Source organism: Poecilia reticulata, linkage group LG9 (genome assembly GCF_000633615.1).
Source record: "Poecilia reticulata strain Guanapo linkage group LG9, Guppy_female_1.0+MT, whole genome shotgun sequence".
In the NCBI taxonomy this organism is placed as follows: domain Eukaryota; kingdom Metazoa; phylum Chordata; class Actinopteri; order Cyprinodontiformes; family Poeciliidae; genus Poecilia; species Poecilia reticulata.
In genome coordinates, this window is record NC_024339.1 from 27,024,214 (window position 1) to 27,050,529 (window position 26,316).

General features: G+C 41.0%; 2 protein-coding genes across 2 annotated transcripts in view; one reads left to right on the forward strand and one right to left on the reverse strand.

Annotated features, from left to right (window-relative positions):
• The window catches only part of bin3 (bridging integrator 3), a 34,636-nt gene extending 15,549 nt beyond the window's left edge, over positions 1-19,087 (forward strand). Inside the window, exons 5-9 of the mRNA XM_008419003.2 lie at positions 1,387-1,523; positions 6,646-6,686; positions 12,517-12,658; positions 14,392-14,526; positions 17,765-19,087. Coding sequence (XP_008417225.1) covers positions 1,387-1,523; positions 6,646-6,686; positions 12,517-12,658; positions 14,392-14,526; positions 17,765-17,911 — 602 coding nt within the window. The 3' untranslated portion in view covers positions 17,912-19,087. The remainder of the gene's footprint in view (positions 1-1,386; positions 1,524-6,645; positions 6,687-12,516; positions 12,659-14,391; positions 14,527-17,764) is intronic.
• A 58-nt stretch (positions 19,088-19,145) lies between these two features.
• acsl2 (acyl-CoA synthetase long chain family member 2) overlaps positions 19,146-26,316 on the reverse strand; it is an 18,822-nt gene continuing 11,651 nt past the window's right edge. Inside the window, exons 6-20 of the mRNA XM_008419002.2 lie at positions 26,148-26,247; positions 24,606-24,784; positions 24,474-24,506; positions 24,232-24,283; positions 24,000-24,073; positions 23,611-23,688; positions 23,403-23,537; positions 23,192-23,326; positions 21,694-21,862; positions 21,530-21,618; positions 21,336-21,452; positions 20,954-21,097; positions 20,752-20,853; positions 20,593-20,664; positions 19,146-20,501 (exon numbers count right to left, since the gene is read on the reverse strand). Of these exons, the coding sequence (XP_008417224.1) occupies positions 20,364-20,501; positions 20,593-20,664; positions 20,752-20,853; positions 20,954-21,097; positions 21,336-21,452; positions 21,530-21,618; positions 21,694-21,862; positions 23,192-23,326; positions 23,403-23,537; positions 23,611-23,688; positions 24,000-24,073; positions 24,232-24,283; positions 24,474-24,506; positions 24,606-24,784; positions 26,148-26,247 (1,617 nt within the window). The 3' untranslated portion in view covers positions 19,146-20,363. The remainder of the gene's footprint in view (positions 20,502-20,592; positions 20,665-20,751; positions 20,854-20,953; positions 21,098-21,335; positions 21,453-21,529; positions 21,619-21,693; positions 21,863-23,191; positions 23,327-23,402; positions 23,538-23,610; positions 23,689-23,999; positions 24,074-24,231; positions 24,284-24,473; positions 24,507-24,605; positions 24,785-26,147; positions 26,248-26,316) is intronic.

Genomic DNA, 26,316 nt, shown 5'->3' on the forward strand with positions numbered 1-26,316 from the left:
ATATATACATACACATACATACACATACATACTAAGAATTTACCGAAGTTCTCCTCAGGCCACCTTTTGAATTGACTCTTCTATAATCTCAGTTAAAACAACCCAGTGAATGATTAGTTGGTGTTATCTGTGAATTATTCAGAAATGGGACAGCAGTTATTATAATCGTCTCCGGGGCAAAATGCAATAAGCATAAAGCTAGTTTCAGTGCAGGTCTTCTTTTCACCTTGTAACCCCTGTGCACATTTATCATAACAGCACCAAACAGCCACCAAACCAGTTTTAGTGGTTATTTGTATTTTCTTCTCCACTTCTGAGCCAGAAGGGAAAAAAAACCCGCTTTTCTCAGCAGCAAGTAGATGGCCTCATGGAGACAATCAACCAATGAAAACATCATAAATCCTATGCTTAACTCTTTGTTTCACTATTAGTCTATTTAATTTAGGGTTAAGAAAATACAACACAAAGTTAAGTTTATTAAAAAGTTGAATTAGCAGTGGATAACATAAGCTCACTATCACTTTATTTCCCCACTATTTTGATATCACCATCATGTAGGCCTATGCATCGCATTGCTGATATCGCAGATATTTTCCATCAAACCCATGCACAACAACTTCAGCATTAGTTCTTAAGCGCTATTGGTCTTTCATTATCACCAGAAGTTATCAACACATCCAGATTTATCGCTTAAATCAGACATAGGGATTAATAAACAATGACACACTGCATGTTGTAAAAAGCTGCCCTAATCAATTAAAATGGAGATAGTAGGACACCTGTTTGCAGATATAATGAAATGGGATTTGTTTTTGTAAACTGTCTCCCTGCACTTTGATTTTCTCCAAAAACTGAAAATATGACGGTGGGAGGATGAAACATTTAGTCCAAGAGACATTTTTAGTGATGTGGTAATCTGGCTCCATGCTGGTTCTTTGGCTCTGGGAAATCAAACTGGTTATTTTTATGTAACCAGTAAAGAACTGACTAAACAGTCCTGGTTTTTAGCACTGGAGCGAGCCTCTTTGATAGAAAAGAGAAAAACCCTAAAAGAAGACATAATCTCAAATGTGCTCTGTGTCTTAACAAAGTGCCATGTGTGCAGATTAACAGTAAATTTTGCTGCGAAGAAACATGGCAAAGATTCTTGGTGAGCTGGTGAATATTCAAAACGGCAGGCAGGCAGCCCTGCCAACCTCTATGATTTTTTTAAAGGGGGGTGGGGGGCAGCATTGTTACCATCTTTCTTTTGCTTTCACTGAAGCCTTTAGATACCCTCCCACATACAGGATTCTTACACTGAAAAAAACGCTTAAAGCCTTTTTGACACAGTTATTTGGCAATGTTTTAACAGTGTTCTCTGTCTTGTGCATGTATGGCTGTCAGCCATGTCTAAAGCAGCAGTGAAGATCTCTGCAGATCTGCTGAGCAACCCACTGTGTGAGCAGGACCAGGCCTTCCTCGACTCCATGACTGCTTTAGACACAGCCATGAAAAGGATGGATGCATTTAACCAGGAAAAGGTGAGATTCATTCCTGCTAAATTTCCCTGTTTTACAGTCTTTGTCAGCTTTGTCTTGGCATTTGCTATTAAAATGACAGTTTTATCAGGTGTAGTATTTTTGTTAGACATGCATAAACAAAAACTGGACAGCATTCTGTTAAATTTGGATGTTTTTATATTTATCTATATTGTGTAGCCCTAGGGCTAAAAACTATTTCTCTGTTTCCTCCTTTTGTGTTTTTTGAAAAGTATCTATTGTATTGTGCTTTAGAAGCTCAAGGTGCTGGTTATCAGCTGCAAGACTGATGTTTGTGACTCACTGGTGTCCAAAATAACTCAACAACAATGGTGGGGCTTTGTCTAGGGAAGAAAACCTGCTACAAAACTCATAGGAGTTATTCACTGCCTATATTGTTACCTTCATATTTATGTATCATCAATTAAAATAGTGGTGGGACTCAATTAAAATCATGATTGAGTTAATTACAGGGTCTATAATTAATTGATTGAATTTTCATCAAAAATTGTTGGCAAAATGTGCAACGTTTTCAATTGAAAACCCCCTTTTTTTACCACTAAGTTGTTGAATAAATAGACATTGGAGCTCACCAACAAAGATATTTGTTTTTAATCTACTATTTAGGTTATGCAATCATCAGATGGGTGCACAGAGCGATCACACCCATTCAGTTTTCAAGTGTTTTTGGAACCCATGATCATTCATGGAAATTCTTTTAAAAAATTAAATACTTCTTTAGAAATGCTGACTATGAACGCTGACATCAGCGTTGAGGACGTCTGTGCTTGCTGCAACATGTTGTACATTGAGTTGGTGTTTTTAGGCTTGAATAGCCATGGTTACAGGCTAACAACTTATACATCAATAGTCTCTTCCAGCGTCCCATCATATTGTTTTCTTTGAAGCAAATATTAAACCCCAAAGGGTCAAGAGAAGTGACTTTGTCGACCATCGCTGTTTGCAAACATCAAATTTGCAGTTTATACCACAATATCTCTGTTTTTAAACATTTTATAGGTCTGGTATTATATTCAAGTTTTCTGAGAAACTGAATTTTGAGTTTTCATTAGTTTTAAGCAATAATCTTAATACAAATTTATAGCCCTATATTTACAGAATTTGCAGATCTGGAAAATATATTTAATGTATGTTCTCACCGTTTTCCATAGTTTCCTCACAGCTAATCTGAGATTGATAGATAACTTTCCGCTGCATAGAGTAGTCTTCGTTGCCCTTCCACAGTTTTATTTCCATTGACCTCTTCTGTATACTTGCCCGGCGTTCTCCAGTTTGTGATTATAATCATTGCCACAGGTTCTTATAATGTGAATCATTGTAGCAGTGCATGTGTACATCCTTAAGGCAGTTCTCTCTGAAGGGTAGACACTTAAACAGCAAACAATACAGGGCAGAGAAGGGGAGATCATGAAAAGGTATGTATTTTTATTTTTTTTAAGCTTTGTTTCTTGACTCATTGCCCAACCAGAAGGTGTTCAGGGCTTTTCACATTTGTTATCTTAAAATATTTCCTTTTGCTTCCATATTTTACTGTCAGCCAGAATGATTCCATACTGCAATGGTAAACCACAGGGAGAAAATAATTATCTTTGCAAATAATATATAACTCTTGCTAGAAACCATCACGTAATATTACAAGAACCACAGACCCATATGTCACCTGGAAATGTACATATTTGCTTTTGAGTGCATGGTATGTTTTTGGTGTTTGTTTTTTTCCGTTTTGCTTCTGGAAAATCAAACCAGTGATAACATATTGGAGGGAAACAAATCAGTACAACAAAGCAGGCACTTTTTCAGAGTTTGCTCTTGACCTTAAAAGTCTTAAAAATGTATGTATTAAATACTTTTGGCTAAAAATGCCTTACAAATGTCAACTTCATTTTTGTAGCACTTTAAGCATAGTGCTACAAAAAAACTGTTATGAAACCAGTTGCTGTGCAACAGGGATTAGACACAACTAAGAGTTAAAAAAGTAATGTGTCATCAAAAGAGTAAAACCACTCTGTGATTGGTAGGATTAGATCAAACTTAGGATAAAACTGATTTGTAAAACTCTATAAAATACACTAAAGCACAAAAGAAACAACAAAGGAAATATTAAATCAATATCAGCAAGGGCTCCTCCATCACTTCCGTTTGTCTCTTTGAACATTTAAAACCATCTTATTGCTTGAGTTCACTGATCTAAACCAAACCTGTTTTGTGTAAAAAGTGCTGTCTGGATTTTTACATGAAGTAAGTTGTGTGGTTTTATTTTGATAAATCTAACAGATGTAGAGCAACAACATTGCAGGAAGGGATTTATCAGCACACGTTAATCCAATGTTTTTGTTAAAATGTCAGGATTTTTTTGTTGTTGTTGTTGTTATTTGTCTGGGTCCAAGTAAATAGAAAGTGTCTTCAGTGTTACAGTGGAAGTTGTTTTATTTTTCCCCCCACTGAATATAAACCTTGTAGAAATTAAACTTGGCCTCAAGCAAGAGGGTTCTCTTGCTTGAGGTATTCTGCCATACCAATCTTTCAGACAGCCCATAGTCACACTTCATCAAATTTTATTGGAGCCATTTTGAGTGACTAGACAAAGTGAAATGTGGGTTGGACAGTGTGGTTTGTGATCTTCGGTGCGAATGTCCCAGGACTCGACTTGGTAGAGAACCCTGGAGATCGCTTCTGCTTGGACCATGTTCAAAACACAAAGCTTATTTTTTTTATTTTTCAACTAAAATAAGAAGTGTCATTTTTTCTGCATTTCTTCTACCATTAATTTGAAAATACAAACTGCAAACTGATGCTCACTTAATTTTTTTCATGTTATTAAAACACACAGTGAAAAGCAGTTTCAGCATCAGGGCGTTACGTTGATGACACAGTTGAGTTATTGTCTTTTTTGCTCTTTGAGTCTCAACAAGTGGAAATCTATTAGGGTTCTGGTCCAGATTTGGACCCAAACTGCTTGTCTACGTTTTTAAATATTGGCTCGAACTGAGCTAAAGGCAAAATAGTGATTGTGAGAACTTTCTGGTCAGTCCAAGAGTGTGCATCACCTCTAGGTTTGCAAGGTGTTTATAAACCAGCGCCGCTCTCCAGAACACTACTCTGACTTCTCCCTTCAAGCTGGCGGTTGGTTCTGACGGCACAAACGGCAAACCTTGTTGCTCAAGCAAAACAGACACAAAAGCAATCCACCCTTTGCTCTTCTCCGCGTTGAGACGAGATGTTGCGCCGCAGGGCCCGCGAGTGAGAAAGCCAGCAGATAAAACGTGCAGCGATAATGAAGGCAGCAGTGGCCCAGGTCTGTGTGTTTATTTCTGGGGCTGAGGAGGGCGCTCAGCCCCGGCGGCGCACTGCTACCGAAGCCGAGCCCCGGTGTAGATGGCGGCAGCGCGGTGGAGGATGCTCCGTTTGGAGGGATATTGATTTCCTCAGCGATCTGTGTGTATTTTTGGGAGGCCTGTGTGCCGGGATGGCCTCTGCCCCGTGACTCACTGATGGAGACTACTGCTTGAGCATCAGGCCTCAGGCTTTGTGGGGCCTCCAAGGAATTGCTCTGCTCCCCACCCTCCCCCCATCACTGTGGGAAGGGGCAGAGGGTAGAGGGCATCAGCATGCTTAAGCAAATCTGTTGCTGTTATTCTCCCGCCTCACACGTGTTCTCACCTTAAAAGCGGCAGCGCAGCTCAAGTCGAGGAGGGGAGGGGATGGAGCTGGGGATGTGAATATGTAAAACAAAGAAAATATGAATTCCCATGTACTTATTTGTTATTGGTTCTCTGTTTTCCCTCAAACCACCATCAACCATTTTGTAGTTGGAAATGTGCCTGTGTGAAGCAGTGAGTGTTGTGTTTTCTCAGAGATGGTCAGGGCACTTTCACAAAGCGCAGCTCTGATCTTGCTTCCTTGCTGCTGTGTGATTGACTGTCCTGCCAATAGAAAGCGAACATATGATTACTGTAGCGGCTCATTGTTCTCATGCAGCTGTCGTTCTGCATTTCTCCCTTTAGACCCCGCTTCACTCTCAACAGCATGCTCATCACTTGAGTTGATTGTCTTGCTGGCACTGCGCCGTTACGCTGGTTGTTCTTGTAGTTGTTTTATCTCTGCAATGTAAATGACGCTAAAACTTCATTAATTGCGCACCAACTTCTGTTGACGAGACTTGGATTTTCAGCTCGGAGGCCTCATAATCTGTTATTCGTTTACTTCCATTTAACACCCCCAACCTCTCCTTCCCTCCCCTGTCGGTTCTGACAACCAGAAGGAGAATGCTTGAAAATATAAACTGTTATTGTTAAAATGTTTGTTTGTTAAGAACTTTCATCTTGTAAGGCAGCCCACCCTGCACAGGATTTCAAATCAGTTGGGCTTTGCTTTCATGTCCGTCCCCTGACAGTTCCATCCTTTTGTATCGCAGACTCGATGAATATTCAGGGATTTCTCCTCAGGGCTTGCGTACAATAAAAAGAGTCAACGTCATGAAAGTTTCTTTGCCAGCCCTCTTTCCCTTTTTTCCCTTTTTTTTCTGTTTGCTCATTTTGAGCTATACATAATTATTGGTGTTTGTGTTGTATTGTTACTTTGCCACTAATTAGAAAAAAGATGTAGAAGCTGTTTGGGTCTTTGGTTCAGGGTTCTTATGTGGCCTAAAAAGTCTGAAATTTAGCTTAAGTATTTTTCCAGATCTGGAGAGATACAGGGAAGCGTATGGTATAGAGAAAGATGGCTTTCTGGGATTAATTTATTCTAATCTTTTTGACCATTCATCCATTTATTCATGCTTTCATAGCGTTTGCACATCATCTACCCATCTGTACCCACTCCATTCATCAATTCGTCCATCCATCATGTTATCCATCAAGTTCCCGCTCATAAGTCCATTTTCCAATCATCCATCTGTGTACCAGCTTTTACACTATCCATTCATCTGCCGTATATCATTTTTATACTCGCACCTTTAAAATGAGTTTAAAAACACAGACAACTTTGGAAATGCGAGTCTGGAGTTTTTACATAAAGAAATGTCTTCTGATATAATGCAAGTTGATAATGAATTATGTTTTATGCTTTGGCGTGTTTAATCTTAACAGTGTCCTTTTTATTCCAGGTCAACCAGATCCAGAAGACCGTCATAGACCCTCTAAAAAAGTAAGGGTTACTCTTAATTTTTCTATTTGTTTTTCTTGTGTAAGTGCTTTGAGGTTTTCATTTTCTAGCTCAGGACCTAAAAAGGGAATTTGTATAACATTTGGTTTGAGTGGCTGAACAAAATGATTGTTTTACAAGCTGTTGTTAAAAAAAGTTTTTTAAAAGCATTATTAGAGGTCAGGTTTCATTTTGTGGCTTTCTTTTCATAACGTGCTCACCACTGTGGGTCATTTAAGATGAGCGCCATAAACATTTTTATTGTCTAAACCCTGTTCTTCCAGGATTGAAAGTAACGCTGTTATGCAATATCACAGGAAGGCCTTCAGTCTAACTATACAGATTGTAAAAATGAACAGAGCTGCTGTGGTCAGAATGTGTCTGGAAGAAAGTTTATTTGGTTCCCATTCCTAATATTCGCCCCCATTTGAGATGCCGTGAGTGCTATTCCATCTCATAAAGCTCCCTCTCCTTACTTTCACACATGTGCACGCACACACAAATGCAAAGCAAAGTTACTGGAAGGAGTGGCTGAGCTATCCCACCCAACTTCCGGCCTGCTAGTTAAGGAATCGCTTCCTCCTGTTTGCTCCTCCCATGATATTAAACATGTGCTAAGAGGACATAAGCAGAATCTTTCTACAGCAATTTTTTGCTGACCTTTCTCCCCCCATAAAGCTGTCATTTTGAGAGTGCGGGGCGAGGGGGGGAAGAGGGGAATCACCTATATGAAGTGAACGCGCTGTGAAAACATGACGGGGTTAGGTTGGTGTCAGTGTGCGTTTATCCCTCTCTCCCTCATGTGCTCCGGCGGCGGAGCAATGACAGGATGGAATGGTTCTAATTTCCTCTTCCTGGTGGGCGGCAGGCGGACGTGTGGGTAGGCTCAGAATATGGCACAGGCCCAGCTTCCTGGGCCCAGAGCCGTGGATTGGTTGAGGAAGAGAACTGTCTCAGGACAGCACACACTCTCTCACACACACGCACACAGACAGCAGCCCAGATTTTCGAGGGTGGGGGTGCTGAGCAACTTGTGCTTTAACATGATTCTAAAATAGAGCAGTGGAATCAAGTTTTAGTTTCAGTGCCAAGCTGAGCTGACCTCCCCGTTTTAATTTTTAGCCTCCCTAAAAGACAGCATTTCCACTCATTAATTTATAATGGTGTTGTCCATAGAAGAAGCTAAGACACGAACCTTGTTGTGCGTTAAAGCTTCCATTAGGATTCCATTAGTGCTTCATTAATTTTTTTGTTTACTTGTCTTTAAATATTCTTGCTTGTGATCTTGTGGCATTCTAAGTACAACTAGCAAAATTCTGAAAGGACGATTGTAAAATTAATGGAAGACTCTCACTTAGTTCCGCGCGCGTGTGTGTGTGTGTGTGTGTGTGTGTGTGTGTGTGTGTGTGTGTGTGTGTGTGTGTGTGTGTGTTAGTTTACTCCACATTGTCCTTCTGTAACTGCTATTTAAGCTTTTGGCATCCATCCTTTATCCTTTAGTCTGGTGAAGTGCACAGAAAACAAATTTAAAAACAGCCCTCCCCCACCATCAGCTTTCCTTCGCAGCTGCTTGTGAGTTTCATCTACTCAGTGGGGTCACTAAGTGACATCACTATGTTTATGTGGGGGGGGAGTGCGTGGGCATGGAGGCATTTGTGTTATCTAGGGGTCCCTAACGTAGCCTTTCTGCTCTGTTGTTGTTTTGGGCGAGACAGAAGTCAGGCCTGTTTTGAGACCTTTGACCTGGGTTGAGCTTGGACTGAGCAAAAAAAAAAAAAAACCCTGCACCACCCGTCTCTATCAGAGGAAGAGCGCTCCTGATGCAGGTTCAAGGGCTAAAGCCAAAGGGACTTCATGGCCCTTGCCTGACGGCTGAGGGGCAGAGATTCAATTCTGGCTGGACTTGTTGAATTTTTATGACTGTTAAAGTTTATAATTTCCTTATCACTGAACAACGCATTTTGTGAATTTTCTAAGTTCAAGTGAACAAAATGTGAGAATCAGCAAAGCAGATAATTTTTTTTCTCTAACTGCAGTGCTTTGGATTATGTGAGTCTGGAACCACATATGGTGCTTTTGATAACTATATCAAAATTATTTTGAATTATTTTGACTTTAGCTTTTATAGCTTTAATTCAATATTTCTAGATCTATAACTTATAGAAATCGATGTGTAGATCTGTTCTAGAAATCTTAACAGATTTCACTACTGTGCTCAGATCTTATCTGTTAACTATGTTGTTATTTTAAATGATGCCACTAAAAGAGCCACCACAGCTGAAGTTGTCCTAAAAGGGTACCTGCCCACTGTCGCCTCATGCTTGCACACTATGAGAGATTGTTTCACGGCTCGATGTCAGTGACTCAATGAAATCGGCTAATTGTCCTCTGATGAAAAAACTTTTTTTTCCTGTTGGTATTATAAACTAAATTTGAGTATTAGTATATATGTAATGACATAAAATCTGTCCACATGTTTGGATTGATTTGATTAGATACTTCTGGATGGAAATTGAATCTCTATTATGTGAAGCACTTTGCGTTGTGTAAATACTGTTTTGTGAAAAGGTGTTGTGCTTTACAGATTTCTTCTTTCTTAAATGTTTTCTCCAGTTGCGGTCTATGGCTCTCACTTTCTGGCATCCTTAAATCTCAGAAAGGGCTTTGTAACATTTTTCCAGATGATGTGATGCTTTTTGAAATCTTTCAGGAAGATTGTATTTAACTGTGTGCAATTCAGGTAACAACCAGGCCAGAGTTTATCTTATGAAGCCGAGCTCAGTTTTCTAAAAGATGTAGTTCAATCAGATTTCATTCTTGATTTACTTTTTTCCAGAGAACAGTTTGGATAGCATTTTTTCCCCTTAAATAAAGAAGTTTTTAATTGAAAATTCAGAATTTTGTATTTAGGTCATCTTTATCCAATGTTTTGTTTGATGGTGATCTAAGCCATGTAAATATGACAAAAACATGAGAATTATTTAAGGGGGCAAACACTTTCACAATATTGTAATTTCCTCAACATATGGACAATAATGTTTCAAGGAGTCCTGTTTTAATGTAGCCTTTATTTTTGTTAATTAAACAGCAAACTATGCATTTTTCATAAATGCAGCATTCATGAAAAATGCTGCATTTTTCATGAATAAGGACATTTCTAGTGCCAGAAGTCTTTGTTCTCTTTTTGCAAAGGTTTTTCTTTCTGAAAATAAAATGAATCAATGAAACAAGCAACTAAATCACAGGAGCGAGAGTGAAGTCAACCTATTTTTTATTGTGAAGGCTGTGGACACCTCCCCATGGTTTATTGCTCTCAATATTGTTATATCATATTCTGCCCAGTGACAGACATAGAAAGCAGCTATTATATATTTTCAGCCGATTTCTGTGACTTCTCTACGTTAGTAGAGTCGAGTTATGTGATGGTGAAAGTCAACAGGGACACCCGGCCTTCCAGACTGAGGGAGTCTAGACCAGACTTGGGCTTGGCTGACTCTTCAGACTGGCCTGCCTGTGGATTGGCAGCTGCTCCTAAACACACTCTGCTCTATAAGCTATTTCCATTCAGCCTGTTCACCACAGCCTGACCTGTCACATGCATCGTGGCGTGCCCTTGGCCCCCGTGCAGCATCCAGTCCGACAGCCCTCGAGAAAGAATGCAACGCAGACTTTGCCTGGTTGACCAGTAGCTGCTCAGCCAAGACAGGAACATCGAGGGAAACGCTATATATCAAATTAGCTTGTTTTATGGTAAAAAAACAAACATAATTTTTGAAGGTTATACAAAGAATATAACCATAAAAGACTACACAAGATAATTTAAATTTCTTTTGAATAGACATTTCCTCAATCGTGGAAAAAAAATATACCACCAAAAAAGTTTTTGTAATTCAGTTTAGAAAGTGCTGATTAATTACATATGGGTTTCTTTGCCAAGAGTTTCTTTGTTTTATTTCAGTTTCTTTGCTTCACGATCTTCTCAAGGCTGCGTTTCTCTCTGCTGCATTGTTTCCGTCCACTCAACTTTTCATTATTGCACCTCAATACAGCCCTTTGTGAATGGTTCTGTTCTTTAGCGGTGACTTTTTGTGTCCTACCCTGCTTGTCTAGCACATTAATCGCTACCTGCTGGACAGTTGTCAAGTCAGCATTCTCCCCCATGTCACTTTTTGAATTGACTTACTGAAGTGAATTAATTTATTGAGCCCTAATTTATTGAGACACACCCATTAACTATTAAGAGGGCCTAAAGAACCACCTTTGGCTCTAGACCCCCAGGTTGAACACCATGGTCTCTGTAAACACTTCTGTTTTAGCATGTGGAATAGGAAGAAGTGATCATCCGCTTACAATAAAAAAAAATTTCTCATTTATGGTGACTTAGGCAGTAGTGATATGAAGTTTCTGACTGCTGACAGCAGCACTGTCCCTTCCTGGGCTGCAAGCCTCAGCCTGTTTATGTTTGGCAGAAGAAAAGGGCGCCAGGTGAGCTGCGCTGGGGGGATATTCTATTAGCCTTTGTGTCATGGAGAAGTTAGTGTGCTGCTGCGTTGTCATCAACCACAAGAACTACGTTGGAAAGCACTCGTGCCTTGAGGCCAGTTACATAATCCCCTGGCACTTGAAGTATGTGTACGCTGGAGCAGATAGTAGACTCGAGAATCGGCTTCCACCCCTGCCATAAACTGGGCCAAAGTGGGATTTTATAAATAGCGGTAGAGCGTGGGCTGTGGGGCTGGGCTGGGCTGCGTGATGTCACTCAAACACTACTAGACCACTCCTTGCTTCACTTCCTGTCGGAAACAATCCCTGCTTGTCTGGATGAGATCCTCAGCGCCTTCCCCCTTTTTAACCAGGCAGCCTCCGTTAAGGCGCAGCACCAGACAGAGCTCTAATCTAGGATTTCACAATCCGTTTGCACGGTCTCGGTGGTTCCCTGATCTGCCGCACATAGCAGGGCAAGGGTTGGCACGGAGAGCAACGTAAATCACAGAGCCCACACATTTTGCAGCTAATAACGCTACACCTAATGGCTGACGTTAAAAAAGCGACCGTAGTAGTGTGCCTACACAGCTGATGAAGCGCTTTAAATGACTCATTCAGAATAGGTTTATCTAAATTTTTCATTACGACTGTTTTTACTTCTGACTCATGTGTAATCAGTACCTGTAAGAGTAATCCTCCAGGCCTGCTTTGGGGAGCTGTTTTCTCTGGTTTTTGTTTATTGCTCAGATTTTATTTGCCCTAATTTTAAATCATTTTACACTTTGTTGTCATTTAAGACTTCACTTAAATCTGGTTAATTTGAACCTTCTAAAGTAAAGAAAATGCGAACAAAATGTTTTAAGTTTTTATTTTTGCATAAAATACCATCATACATGACAATATGTTTGTGTACGGTATTCCCGTCTCCCATTAAAAGCAGCCATAAACCAGTGCAACAAGTCCCAGGATGAAGCTCAGACTCCTGTTGCTAAGTTACAGATGAATGTTTTCCTATTTTTAGTGCACAAGACCAGGATTCTTGTTGCAAGAATGTATTTTCATTTGAAATATGATAATTGTCACAAAATGAATTGTTTCATGCCACCCTGAACTATAGTAATTAGATAATAGATGAGAGGAAGCTTAATGCTGAGCCGTCCTCTGGGGGATGGAGAGCACCTCTACCATAAGATGTTGAGTAGAGCCATTTTATTAAATCACAGCGGCTTTTATGATGCAATGTGCTTTCACTGTTTTCAGTAAGTTCGGATATCTTTTCTTTTTTTCCCCATCACAGTGTGGGAATTGTTTTTACTTCGAGTATTGCTTCATGTGTCTGTCGTTTCAGGTACAGCGGCGTCTTCCCGAGCCTCAACATGGCGGTGAAGCGCCGGGAGCAGGCTCTGCAGGACTACAAGCGCCTGCAATCCAAAGTGGAGAAGTACGAGGAGAAAGAGAAAACGGGGCCAGCTATTGTCAAACTTTGTCAGGTATTTTGTTTGGCACTGCCGCACACGTCGGCGTTCTAAAAGTCTCGCTCCAACTTCAGCAGCAGCAGGAGGAGGGTTCACCTGCTCTCGTTTGTTTATGTGTCCTGAGAACGGAGCATTGTAAGCGTAAAAAAAAAAAAGACACAAATGCTGACTGGATATGAATAAAGTAGCTTAGCACATGCATACAGTACATGTGCACTCTTTCACCCACGCAAGCTGCCAGGCTCTCTCAAGTTGTGCCTTTTTGAAAAAAGAAAAAAAAAAAAAAAAAAAAGGCACTGCTGCACATCTACAGGCACGTAATTGAGAATTGTAGACACACACATGCACGCACCGCGAGGCCACTACAGAAGCGTGCACATTCACAGATAATGTTGCAGCGCTGCCTATGCTATTGCCTCTAACACATCCTCACATGGTGAGCCACCCACACACACTGAGAAAAGCTCTGTCAGGGGAACAAAGCCTTGAAGAGGCCCAACATCCCTGCCCTTTGAATCCGTGCGCACTTAAAGAAACGATCCTCGCTCAACGTTTTGTTGGCCATTTCAGCGAACATATGCGGCAAAATAAAACCGGGGCGAGAGGTGCTTATCATAATGCTTGCACATAAACAATATGTTAGTGTATGATTATTGCAACTTCCCCCAATCCCCCTTAATAAAAATTCTCACCCTCTCACAATTATTCATTGTGCATTCCATAACTCTATGCCTACAGCAGACTACCCACTAATACATTCACACAGAGATCAGTGGTGCTGGAGTCCACTCACAGCCAAGTCTGCCCACATTACCCACTCCTCCTCACTGTGGTCGTGATTACAGCCTTTTTTGCACTGCATCTCCGTGGGAATTAGGCAAATATATTTCATAACAATAAGAAAAACATCCCTCATGGTGGCTCAAGTAATGGATTTACTCAAATCTAACTCGTGTCAGGGTGGGTTTTAGTTTTGGTTATCTGGAACTTGTATATATTTTCTTGAGAGAGTAAATGATAACGGTGTACCATTTTAAGGGCTCATAAACAATCTGGAAATGCATTCATTCACTGATTCTTCTACCCATCCATCCATTTTATAAAAATGTTTGGTGTTTCAGGCTCAATATATAAAACCTGGGTATTCTAGAAATATTTGCTTTTCCTTCACAGTGAGCATTTTCATTTATAAAATCAAAATGAGTGGCTTACCACCAAAATACATTAAAGACCTGTTGGTGTTGTAACAACTTTCCAGACCACTTAGGTTCTTTGGTTCTGATTCTGCTCTGCATCCCCTGAGCCAGAACCAAACATGGAGAAGCAGCATTCAGCTTCTATCCACCACAAATCTGGAACAAACTAACAGAAAACGGCAAAACAGCCGAAACACTGAGTTCATTTACGTCAAAACTAAAAACCCACCTGTTTAGAGCTGCTCTTGGTTAGCGAAATATTGATCAACATATTTTATGTGTGTTTGCTTGATGATGGCATTTGACAAGATGTAATGTTCATTGCTTGTTTGATGACTGTATGATGTTTTTATGATGTGCTGAAATGTGCTATACTAATAAACCTGACTCAAATTTAAAAATAAGAAATCAAGCAAGTAAGGACGTCGAACTCTAGGAGTTTGAGTCTGGAAAACATAAGAAAAGGTGCAGGAACCCTGAGTTTTCTACATTAAGACAGGCTATATGTGACCTGTCTTTTTCTCTCTCTTTTTTTTTTCTTCCACACTCCAGGCGAAAGAAGAGCTGCGACCAGTCAAGGAGGACTTTGAGGCCAAGAACAAGCAGCTGCTGGACGAGATGCCCAAATTCTACCAGAGCCGCATCGACTACTTCCAGCCCAGCTTCGAGGCTCTCATCCGGGCGCAGGTTAGCAGACTTCCCCAGAATCGCGGCGTGATGAAGGCTCTCGCAGCTGCAGACGTGCCCTGTCAGCAGGGAGCTGTTAACAGTGGATAAAGTGTCTGATGAAGGGTGTGTTTAACGCAGGCAGTCTGTCTCCCTCTCTGCGGTCCTAATGTGATTAACCCCCCAGTGACGGCCCACACTGCTTTGAGGAAGGCCTCGTCTGTCTGGCTCCGCTGCAGTCCTGCAGGCCTTCCTCCGACCTGGAGCTCGTCTTTAAGCAGCTGAGTGTCTGAAGTTAGCGCCGCCGCGTCCCCCCTCCCCCACCCACCCAACACAGACCTGCTTGGCCCATGTCATTTCCTCTTTGGGACAGTCACTGGCACACTCCTAATTAGCAGATTAGATTATCTGTGACTTATTGTCAATTAAGGAGTTTGCCGATGCACTTTGAACTTGCAAATGTAACATCAAACTGTGCCCAACAGAAGTAGACATACAAGTGACTGGGATTAAATTCAAAAATATTTACCTGCTGTTGTTTTTTATATGTTTAGTAAGAATCTGTTTGTGACTCTAGCTATGAAGTACAGCACTCTCCAGCGGATGATAAGCGGACTTGATCCTGAGCACTTCTCTTCCTTCCCGCTGTGTCAGAAAAAGGCACAAAGGTTGCTTTTGTTGTGAACATCAACTTCACTGTAACAAGTCTTTTCCAGTTATTTTCAGAGGAGGCACAGGCCGGTATGAGCTTCTCACAGGACAATAACCTTGAGTAAAAATCAACTCTTCAGGCTGATACAGGTTTCTGTTTATTGTTTTATAGTTTGACCTGAGAATTCTCATTTATCAAAGTCTGTTTTTCATATTACATATACGTTTTAGGATTATTGTTTGATTTTTACTAAAATCAAAATAATTTAAAGTATGTCCTGTTGGCTGATGCATTTAGAGACTGAAACTTGAAGATCTTAGTTTTTATACATTTAATGAATAGAAGGAAAATAAAATTAGATTTTTTTTTAAATGGTATAATTATAATTCAAATCTGACTTCAGCCAAAAAAAATACAAAAAAATTATTCATAACAATTACCATTAATTACCATTCCTATTAATTTATCTATGACATTTTATTCTGCCATTTTGATTTTGCTACTTGGACTTGTGTTAAAAAATAAAAGAATTAGTCTAAACACCTGTTAGATTTAGCAGTTACTTTGACGTAAATACTCCTATTGCAGAATATCATAGCTGATTGTCATTCTGCTTTCTTAAACCAGGCTCATGTTTGCGAGGTTGTTCGGTCGGCACAGCTACTCAATGCTTTACCAGCTGTAGCTTTTAAACAGCGTTACCTTACCAACAGAGCTGGGTGGTGCGCACCTCCAGCTCCGTGAGAGGGTTTTGACTACAGGATTTTTCTTTAAACAGCACAACGTGTTTTTATTGCAAGCATAAGTAAAGCGTAATAACCTTGTTGCACCCATCTGATTTTAAGTGAATCGCGACAAGAGTGCTACTCTGATTTACACAGCTGGGACAAGACCAGGAAAAAAAAACAACTGAGGTTACTCTTTTACTTTCTCTGGTGTCTCAGTAAAAGGACGTTAAACTAGAAGAAAGTTTATGTTTAGTGGTTTTGAAACCTTTAAAAACTTTATTAGCAGTAGCCAATGCAGCAGAGTTTAGGAGCACGTTTTTCAACCCTGGTCCTCACAGCACACGGCCCTCCATGTTTTAGGTGTTTCCTTGCTTCAGCCCAGCTGATTTCAATTAACGGATGATGAACAGGCAGTTTGCTGAACTGCAGTCGGCTGAATCAGGCGCATTAAAACAGGGAAACATCTGAGACATGCAGGGCAATAAGAGGTATTTTGTAATTCGTCCTTGGCTACAAATCTGTCATACAGCTGCATGCAGGTGGGAGTCCCACTAAAACGTACGTATCAGGCAGGGAAGCTTTGCTGCCAAATAGTTCACAGTAATTGTATTCAACAATTTTCTGAAACGTAAACACAGCATTTAATAGAACCATTAGGAAACCAACTGTAGAAATAAAGTGCTAAGAGCAAAATTAACAACCCCAGTCATATTTCTGACTTTTGGGTTCCTTATTATGGCAGGATGACAAATTTCTGACCCACTATTTAAACATTTTTTCATTCACTATAAACTTTATATCTCCCTGTCTCTATTGCATTTTTGGTTAATGTTCTGCTTTCCTCTTTGTAATAAGTAGCTGCAGGTGTGTGTGGCCGTGCTTACTCCCAGCAGTGAAATGGTGGCTTTGGACACAGAGGGCACAGTGATCTGGTGTACATTATCATCACCGTTCTTCTGGACATTTCCGATGGCCCTTTCAACAAGTCACTTTTGGGGGAAAAAAGTGTATCCGTTTTACCCCTACAAACAGCAGTAACCCAATACTTAGAGCCCACTCATGTGGTTTAGGTGGCACATATTGGTGTAAACAGGCAATGTCTTTCAGACTGAGCACTTAAAAGAGCATGTGTAAAGTGGTTGGAGAGACCTGACATTATTGCTTCTGGCCTGAAATCCTTATTATACTTCTGACAAACTTCTGAGTCAACAAATAATTCGATTTAGTAAGTAAATTTCCCTCCGCTCACCCCCCGTCTCGTTATCTTGGTCGGTCCGGTTGTTTTATTCTGCAGCGGAAAAATCTATGCTGTTCCACGGATGCCTCGCGCGTCCCCTCAAGAGCGTGGCATTGTTTGCGTTGCTGTTTGAATAAATATTGAGATATGCTTGTGGGCTTCAAGGGGGTTTCATTTCCCAGTACTTTTATTCTCTGCCTACTCTTCTTGGAGTCCTGTAATGTGATTAAAGTCTATTAATCATCAAAGCAACTCTCCAGGGAGCCTGACTCATGCACTAAGGGGAAGAAGCAGGGGTGGGAAGTGTCAAGAAAGCTTTCAGTGAACACTCCATCTCTTGTTAAGATTGGGAGAGAAAAGCACGGTCACTATCCACTCAAGTGCTGGCTTTTTGGGGGCTTTGTGAGAGCTGTTTGATTTCTGCGGGCTCCCTCTTCTTCAAATCACTCCTCATTAGAAGACGTATGAGACCGGCAGCTTCCGACGTGCGAGTCAAAGCATGATCAGACTGTGAGATTAACGGTGAACAAAGGTCTGCGGATTGACCCCTGAATACATTCAGAGGAAAGATGGGGATTATGCTTTTGGGGGTTTTTTCCCTGCCATGACACAATCTTTTCTTGTGTGTTTTCTGCCCGTCAGGTGGTCTACTTCACTGAAATGTACAACATCTTCAGCCAGTTAACGGATCAGATCGACGAAGCCGGGCTGACTGATGAACAGAGGCAGAAGGAGACCGAGGCCAAGCTCAACGAGCTGCGCTCTCTGTCCATTGTCGCCGACGACTGAAGGGGGGGGAATGCCAGAGATCGGGATGTGCTCTTTTCATCACTCCCTGAATGGATTTCATCCCCTCCAAACCTCCTCAGGAGTTCAGACGGACAGCAGTGGCCTGAAAATTATTGGTGGTTTCTTTCATTGCAGCCCCTCTTGTTTTGCACTACATTCTGATGTTTTTTTTTGTTTTTGTTTCCTCTCCTTCTTTGCAAAGACGTTGTAATTCGGAGCAGCTGAACGCCACGTTAACTAAGCCATCAGCCAAGTGCGACTTCATAAGCCAATATGTTATATTCTTTTTGTAGTAATGGAATCAGGATGTGCTAAAGCAAATTATAAGGTTCTACTACGTTATGTTTGTTTTCTAATGTTACATTTAAAGAAACGTTTTATTGATCACTCGTTTTACTAAAAGTCTAATTTTTTACTAAACAGGACTAAAACACAAACATCTTGTTTATTGTAAAAAAAAAAAAAAAAAACTGTTCATCTTCTTGTGATATTCAAGTGACTTCTGTGCCATCGTATGTGAGGGCTTCTAATGCCTCCAACCTCTATTCTGCATAATGCGTCTCCGCTGCCCTGCTGAAAGGTTATCCGTTCAGACGGGAGAGAGGAACCGTCTCCACCAAGAAAAATGCTTGTACTCCCTCTAGTGGGAATTGCTGCTCACAGCAACCGGCTTTCCTTTTGTTCACAGCACCCATCCTTTGTTCTATTGTTGGTGAGAGTATGTGTTAGCGAAGAGCCTCACACATTGTTGGCATGCTTAGAAAGTCCCTTCTCTTCACCCTCAACACCAGGGTTGGAAGCCAGTTTTTGTTTCTGGTCTCCTTTAATTTTGGAAAGAGTCACACTGCTTTGTTTTCACTCTCTATTGAGATGAGCCTCGGTATGAAAGCTAAACTATACGGTTATGTACACATTGGTCTCTCAGCTGTGATTTTGTTTTTCTGTCCGTCTTTCCTTTGTATGGTAACAAGTTGATTTGTTCCATTTTTATATTGTTTTGAGTTGACCTCTGCAACCTAAGTTGTTTATGTTGCACAGAAATAACTTTAAAAATGAAGGTGCTTTTCTTAATCGGTTAAATTATTTTTTAAGAGTTTTTTTTTTTTTTTACGGAACTAATGGGATTCTTTGTCTTTAGTTATTGTTACTCTGTCTAATGAAGTTTGAAAAGAGGAACCAGCTACTTTCTCATTTGTGTATCAAAGTCTGAACATGAAGAGTCAAGAAAACTGTACAGGTTTACCAGTTCATATTTTATTTATCACTGCAGATTGAAATGATCTTTTATTCTGACGAGCTTAACTTAAGATATCCTCTGTACAGGTCTTACCACTGAGCTGTGAAAACCCTCAAAGCATTCACACCCCTAAAACCTCTCACAGTTACAACCACAAATATCAACGCATTTTATTGGGCTTTTAGTTTTTGCCATTATTTAAAACATAAAACTGCATGGTGTTTATATATATATATATATATTTAACGTATGACATAATCCAGTGCAATGGTGGATGGCATAATTAAAATTATTGCTAAAAGAAACCATAAAAGCTCATGTGTTGCAGATAAATGTACGGTACTCATTCAACAATAAAAAAAATATTTCAGCTCTTCATTAAGCTTCTAGATCTACTTCAGAGTTTTAAAATGAACTCAAAAGTTGTTAAGATGTGGGTTTGGTTAAGATGCCAAAGAACTGATACGAGGGACTAAAAGTTATGTCCATTAAATCTGACATAATCTAGTTCACATTTTATAAGTATCAATTTTGACTGATCAAAGTTTGTCTAGCTGGCAAAAGTAGCTCTTTACCACAATGCCAAAAGTGTTGCTTCATGATATTTAGGGTGAAAACGTAAAACTCAACTATTTGGTACTATTCAAAAAAATTGAATACCGACCGTGGAAAAGCAGGAATTTTACATGGACGTTTTGTAGGCCTCCTGCATTTCGTTGCTTTACTAAGATCCCAGTGAAATACATAACAATCCATGGCTGTAAGATGACAAGACATGAAAAGTTCAAGGGGTTTAAACACTTTTACAAAGTATGCTTATACAAGTCGCCAACAACTGTACAACACAAATCTACAAGCAATCTAGCTTTCATGAGCAAAATGTCCCTTGTACACACAGACCCTTAAATCTCCTAGAAAGAAGTGCAGCATGATGAAAATGTGAAACTGCCTCTGAAGGTGACTTCATAATCATATTTGTTATTCTGCTTTCTACAACTAATAGCAGTTCCTATTACCGGTGACTAATAGGAAGGCATTAGAGTGAACGGTGAGATTGTGAATGCTTGGACGCACTGACCAAAAAATCCAGTTACCACAAAACATCCGAGTGAAATTCAATCAAATATCAAGTGGAGTTAAAAGTGTTTGAAAAACAAAATATCACCACTAATTATCTTCAGGTACCATGGACAGTATTTCCTTTTGTAGACACAGTTAAATCGGAGTCTTGTACATGTTCGCTAGCTGTTCTTGAAACACCCTGCGGATGTCGGCGCGCCTGCTCTTTAGGGTGGGCGTGAGAAGTCCGTTGGCGATGCTAAACATCTCCGGATGTAAATAAAGATCCTTCACCTGAGAAAACACAAAGAGAAAAATCACCGTAGTGTTCTTGGCTGCTGTTAAATTTGATCTGAGATTAGTTTTGATGTCACAAACAAGTCACCTGTTCAAAGGACTTGAGCCCTGCTTCTTTCCCCACAGCCCTCATGTCTTCTAATACTGCGTTCTTTACATCCTGTCAGAGAAAAGGGTTGCTCGTTTTTGGGGTTTTTTTTAACTCTTTTCAAGCTGTTGGATGAAGAACATTTGAAGTAGGACTTACTGGATTTTGACACAGTTCCTGGTAGGACCCCACAAAGGCCCGCTCCTTAGCCCATTCAACAAACACTTCTCTGTCAGGAACAACTATACCTACGACATAGGACTGGCGACATGAAGCACAACAAAGTCAAAACATCTCACATTTTCTCTTGGTGGCGTTTTGCCTGCGGATTGACTGAAAACGACCCTATTGAGTGGCTCACCTGCAAACTGTCTCCATGCACAAACACCTGGAGGACGGGAACAGAACGCATGTAGACGTTCTCTATCTTCTCTGGAGCGACGTACTCTCCCTGGCACAGCTTGAAGATGTGCTTCTTTCTGTCGATGATGCGCAGCGTGCCGTTCTGACACAAGACATGGAGTGACACGAATATTTTCTCATTTAGACAAAAGACGGTTTGCACGAAGGCATTAATAACCGCTAAACCTATTCACGTTTTTTCAGCTTACATGTTGACCAACAGAGAGTAAAGCAGAATTCTGAAGGATTAGAATAACATAAACTACATTTTATAGAGACAAAATGTAAACAGTTCTCTCTTGATGGCCTAAATTATAGTCTTGACTGTGTCCCAATCTTACTGGAAGCCACTGGCCCACATCCCCAGTGTGGAGCCAGCCGTCGCTGTCCAAGGCCTCCGCTGTCCTCTCCGGGTCCTTCAGATAACCCTTGAACACACTGGGGCCGCGGATGCAGATCTACCGAGACAAAAGGACAGAAAACTATCTCCAGGATCCAGGCTAGAGGAGAACATGCGACATATCATAAATCTCACCTCTCCTTCTCCATTCTTAGCAAAGTAGTTCATATCAGGGATGTCCACCACCTTCACCATAGCGCATGGCAAAGGCGCTCCAACATGACCTGAAAACAAAAGAAAAAAGACATTTACTTATCTGATGAGGACATGCGGGCATTTTAAAAGAGCAATATCCAAACCTGTGCTGGAGTCTCCTATTAAAGAGAAAGTGCAGCCTCCAGTGCACTCTGTCTGTCCGTAACCCTCACATATCATGCAGCCCATAGTGGCTCTGAGGAAGGACAACACCGTGCAGGAGATGGGTGCTGAGGCAGTCAAGGCAAACCGGAGATTACCTCCTAAACTGGCCTGAAATACAGAGTAAAACAAAATCAGCTTTTTAATATTAAGAAAAGAAAAGTGGTCAAAAGACAGCTCTGTCATGGATCTGAGCTCGTTTCTGTCTGAACTTTTGTCGCCCTTGGTCACAGTTTCCCATCTGAATTGATACTGCAAGCCAAACTCCTTCAGTTCTGCGTCGCATGTGTGAATGCCTCTTCAATGCACTCCCACAGGTCCAATATGCTGCTGGTGATTTTTGGCATCAGCTGCTGGAACAATTGTGCTTCTCTTGAGAAGCTTGGATTCGAATTTGGTGCGATTTGCAAGGCTGATTGTTCACAGGTAATGTACGCACTAACGCCATGCCATTTAAATTCAAGCGATACACAGATGAATAAAACAGTCAGGAAAAAACAGAACTGAAAAAAAAATTGAACAGAAAAAAAAATTCTAGTTTTTAAATAAAAATATTAGAAGTATGGCCTTGTCAGTTATATCGCTTGACTGAAATTGAAGACACAATAAGGGACAGGTATTGTTAAATACTGAAGTACGGCGGTGGCAGTGTCATGATATGGGGCAGCCTGATGGGAAGAAACATCCAAGTAAACTAATAGTACCATATTATGTAAATATAATTTGGTATACCTTAACTTTTGAATAAACTCATAAATAAGGGCAGACTAAATAATTTCTATTTTATGAATAGAATGTGAAAACTATTATGTTGCTACTATAAAACCAAGGACTCTTCATAAAATTCAGATAATCATGGACATCTTCTTTATGAGACAACAACAAAGTGTCTTCGGTCAGAGGCTTCTTCATAACCGCCGTAATACAGACTGCTACAGGAGTTCCTTCCTGCCACCAGCATCTACAAAACCTCTTTGAGAAACCCTAGATAATGTTACTTAGGACATTTAATTTCCCCAAGTACTTTGAATTGAACTGAATTAAAGCCACAAAAACAAATTCTAGTTCCTAAAATAAAACATGCCCATTATGACGTGATATATATCCAGAATAACAAACTGAGGAGACTTTATTGTTGACACAATTAAGCACAGCAGTGGTAATGTCATGATGTGGGTCGAAACTAGGTGAAAGAAATGCCGAGACAAAATTTACAGATGGTGGCATCTGTGAGATGCCACCTTCATTTAGTTCTAAATAAATTAAGGTAAAAAAGTCATTTCTTGTTTCTATTCTTAATATGACAGACTTTCACCTAAAACCCACCAACAGAACACTCTCCAGAGTACCATACCGTTTTATAAAAAGAAAACGTGAAAACCCTGATATAAAAGCAACACCAGGAAACCGACTTGGCACTTGTGTTTCTCAGACTCTGACCTGAATTTTCTTGAACACCAGTTTATCCCACAGACTGTCGTTGCGCACAATCCCTCTACAGAGCTCGGCCTGCTTTCTCCTGACAGCGTAGTGGAGCAGAGCCCGCTGAAACGGAGAGGTCACCGAACCCAGGATCTTGGAGGAAAACGAAAGAGGTGAGAACCGCCTTTCTCTGGAGCCTTCTCACGGCTTAGCCGAGCGCTTCACTGACCTTGTCGTAGATGCGATTAAGAATGCGGGGCACAACGGGGAAGAGGGTCGGTTTGAGAGTCTTAATGTCGTCCATGAGAAGAGAAACGTCACCCTGGAAGAACCCCACTCGGGCTCCGTAGCAGTACATTGTGAGCTGCGACGGAGAGGGATTTTATTTGGGGCAGACGGAGGGGAAAAAAAGAAAAAAAGCCAAGACGATAAACTACCTGGATCATCCTCTCGAACATGTGGGCAAGAGGCAGGTAAGAGATCGACACATCCTCTTGACGGATCACAAACGAACCCTGAGAGACGACAGGAAGAGAGATGAGCGAAGCTCGGGGGAGAGATTACGCTCAGGCAGCGGGATTACGGGCGAAGCCCCGCAGGCAATCAAACGCGTCTCTTTAGCAGCAGCTAGACAGCACAATCTTTAGACAGGGGCAATTAGTTAAAGTATCTCACAGCAACACGGGACAATCAAACATCCAATTAATCATACCATTAGACACAGCAGGGAAGGGGGGGAACAGGTTTGAGATACGAGCAGATGGGAGTGCGACCCTAGCTGCAAGGCTGTTCTCAATTACACAAGGAGGTGGAAATGTAGACAGACCTCCAGGATCTTAATGACAGAGGAAGTATTGGAGGCGATGTTCCCGTGGGTGATCATGGCTCCCTTGGGCTTCCCTGGATAAATAAACAAGAAATTATTGCCGTGCCCTGCACAGCAAAAAAGGAACCTACAGCGGCACCGCAAAGAAGGCCTGCATGTGGGCACTGAGGGCCGTTCCTCTAATGATGTTAGAGGGGTGTAATTACACAGAGACCTCTGAGATCAGGCGTACCTGTGGTTCCACTGGTGAAGCAAACCACGGCCAGATCCTGAGGCTGGGGCAGCTGCGGCAGACAGCGAAAAATGAGAACGTGACTCAGGTTTAGAGAGGAGGAAGCCCTCGGTCTGGGTCATAAGTGAGTGTTAATGACATCTTGCTGGACAGGGGCAACGACAGAGCCGTCGGGCGGGCATTTAGGAGGTCATGAATCAGTTCGGTGCGGTGACGTCGCGGCCGAGAGACGACAAACTCACCACAGGATCTTTGAGGTTCTGCTTTCCCAGCTCCTACAAGCGTACACAGTTTACACACGGTCACTGATGGGAGCGACTAAAAAGCATGTGTGCTTGAAAAAGAGTCTCCGCTGAGCGCTGGCACACACTCACCATGAGCTGCTCCCGGTTCAGGACGTCCACCTCGCACTTCTTCGCCCTCTCCCAAAAGGCTTGGCTGAAGTCGTTGAACAGAACAAGACAGGAGACTTTGGGAGTTGTGCCTTTCTCTTTGCACTCCAGCAACAACGCTGCCCTCTCCTCTCGGTCACAGACAACCAGGGACATCTCAGCTAAACAAACACACACACAAACACACACACACAAACAAAGGTTTGCATCAATGTAGTTTTTGGACATTCTGAACAGCTAAAAACCACAAAGCTGCATGTATTTTATTGGGATTTAATTTGGTAATAAATACTCACAGAGGGACAATACATGTTATTTATATTCAAACCAACACAAAGCAGAAGGAAAGGTATATTTTTTTTTCTTTTGTTTTGTTTTAACAAATAATCTGAAGAGGCATGCATGTGCATTCAGAGCCCTGAGTGGAACCGGCTTTCCTGTTTGGTGTTTCCCTCTAACATTTTTCACATTTGGAGACTAAAGTTTTTTGCCCTCGTTTGTTGCAAATTATCTCCAGTTTAGTCGGGTGTAATGGAGAAACACGGCCATGAATATAATTGTTCTGATAGCCAATGTTTGAGTCTTGGTCACACATTTTCAGTTGGATGTATGTCCTTTACTTTGACTGAGCCATTCTAATGAATACATTTTGATTTAAACGTTCTAATGTGGCTCTGTTGAATCTGTTATGTTTACTCTTCCTGCCTGAAGGTTAAACTCCTCAGTCTGAAGTCTTTTCCTACTTTTAAACAGTTTCCTTCCAGGATTTTCCTGTGTTTACATCTGTAAACACAGGAAATTAAGCACAGGACTTTAAAGCTTAAAATATTATTTTATAACATAACTCTGGCTTAAACTTCTCCAAAACTTCTATCCCTGACTTGTCTGCTGTATTCTTTGGTCTTTTGTGATGCTGTTTGTTTACTTATGTTCTCACAGAGGCCTTCATAGAAAAGCTGGGCTTCTTCAGACTGACAATAGCGACTGTCAGTATAAAGGCGGCTGAAAAGAAACGCACAACACACTTTTCATTTTTTTGTACTCATTTGAAAAAGATCCAAGGTCGCAAAGCCCCGACTGCAGTTGCACTTGAAAAGTGCTTGATATTTACCTCAGTTAACTTCATGCTGTATATCCTCTTCTTCTTTTCTGATAGTCACTTTACAGGTTTAATGTAGAAACATTTATAATGTTTGAAATGATGTCCCATTTTTAAAAGAATAGAGTTTAGCAGGAAGATCTTTGTGGTTTTAAACAACCACAACACCAAAGTCCCACCAAAGAACAGCTTATTTAAACATACAAAAAAAAGTTTAATAAAATCTCACATTGTTTTTGTCATAATCAACCTTAGAAGAAAGTTTAACGAACACTTTGTTTGTGATGATCTCTCTAAACATTTTCTCTATTGACTCCAACTTGTTTGTTCTGCTGAGGTTCTTCTTTTTCTTTTTTCTTTTTTTTTAATGAAGACTCAGAGTTTGAGACGTGAACCAGGCAGAGGTTTCAGAGACGTTTTCTCACCAAGGTTGAGGATGTGGACCATGGCCTCCGTCCCCAGCGTGTCGTACAGCGGAACCAGAGCCATGGAGTAGGTGTAGCAGGCCATCTCTGAGATGACCCACTGCCGCCAGCAGAGGGAGACAAAGCAGCGTGGTTAGACACACACACACACACACACACACACACACAC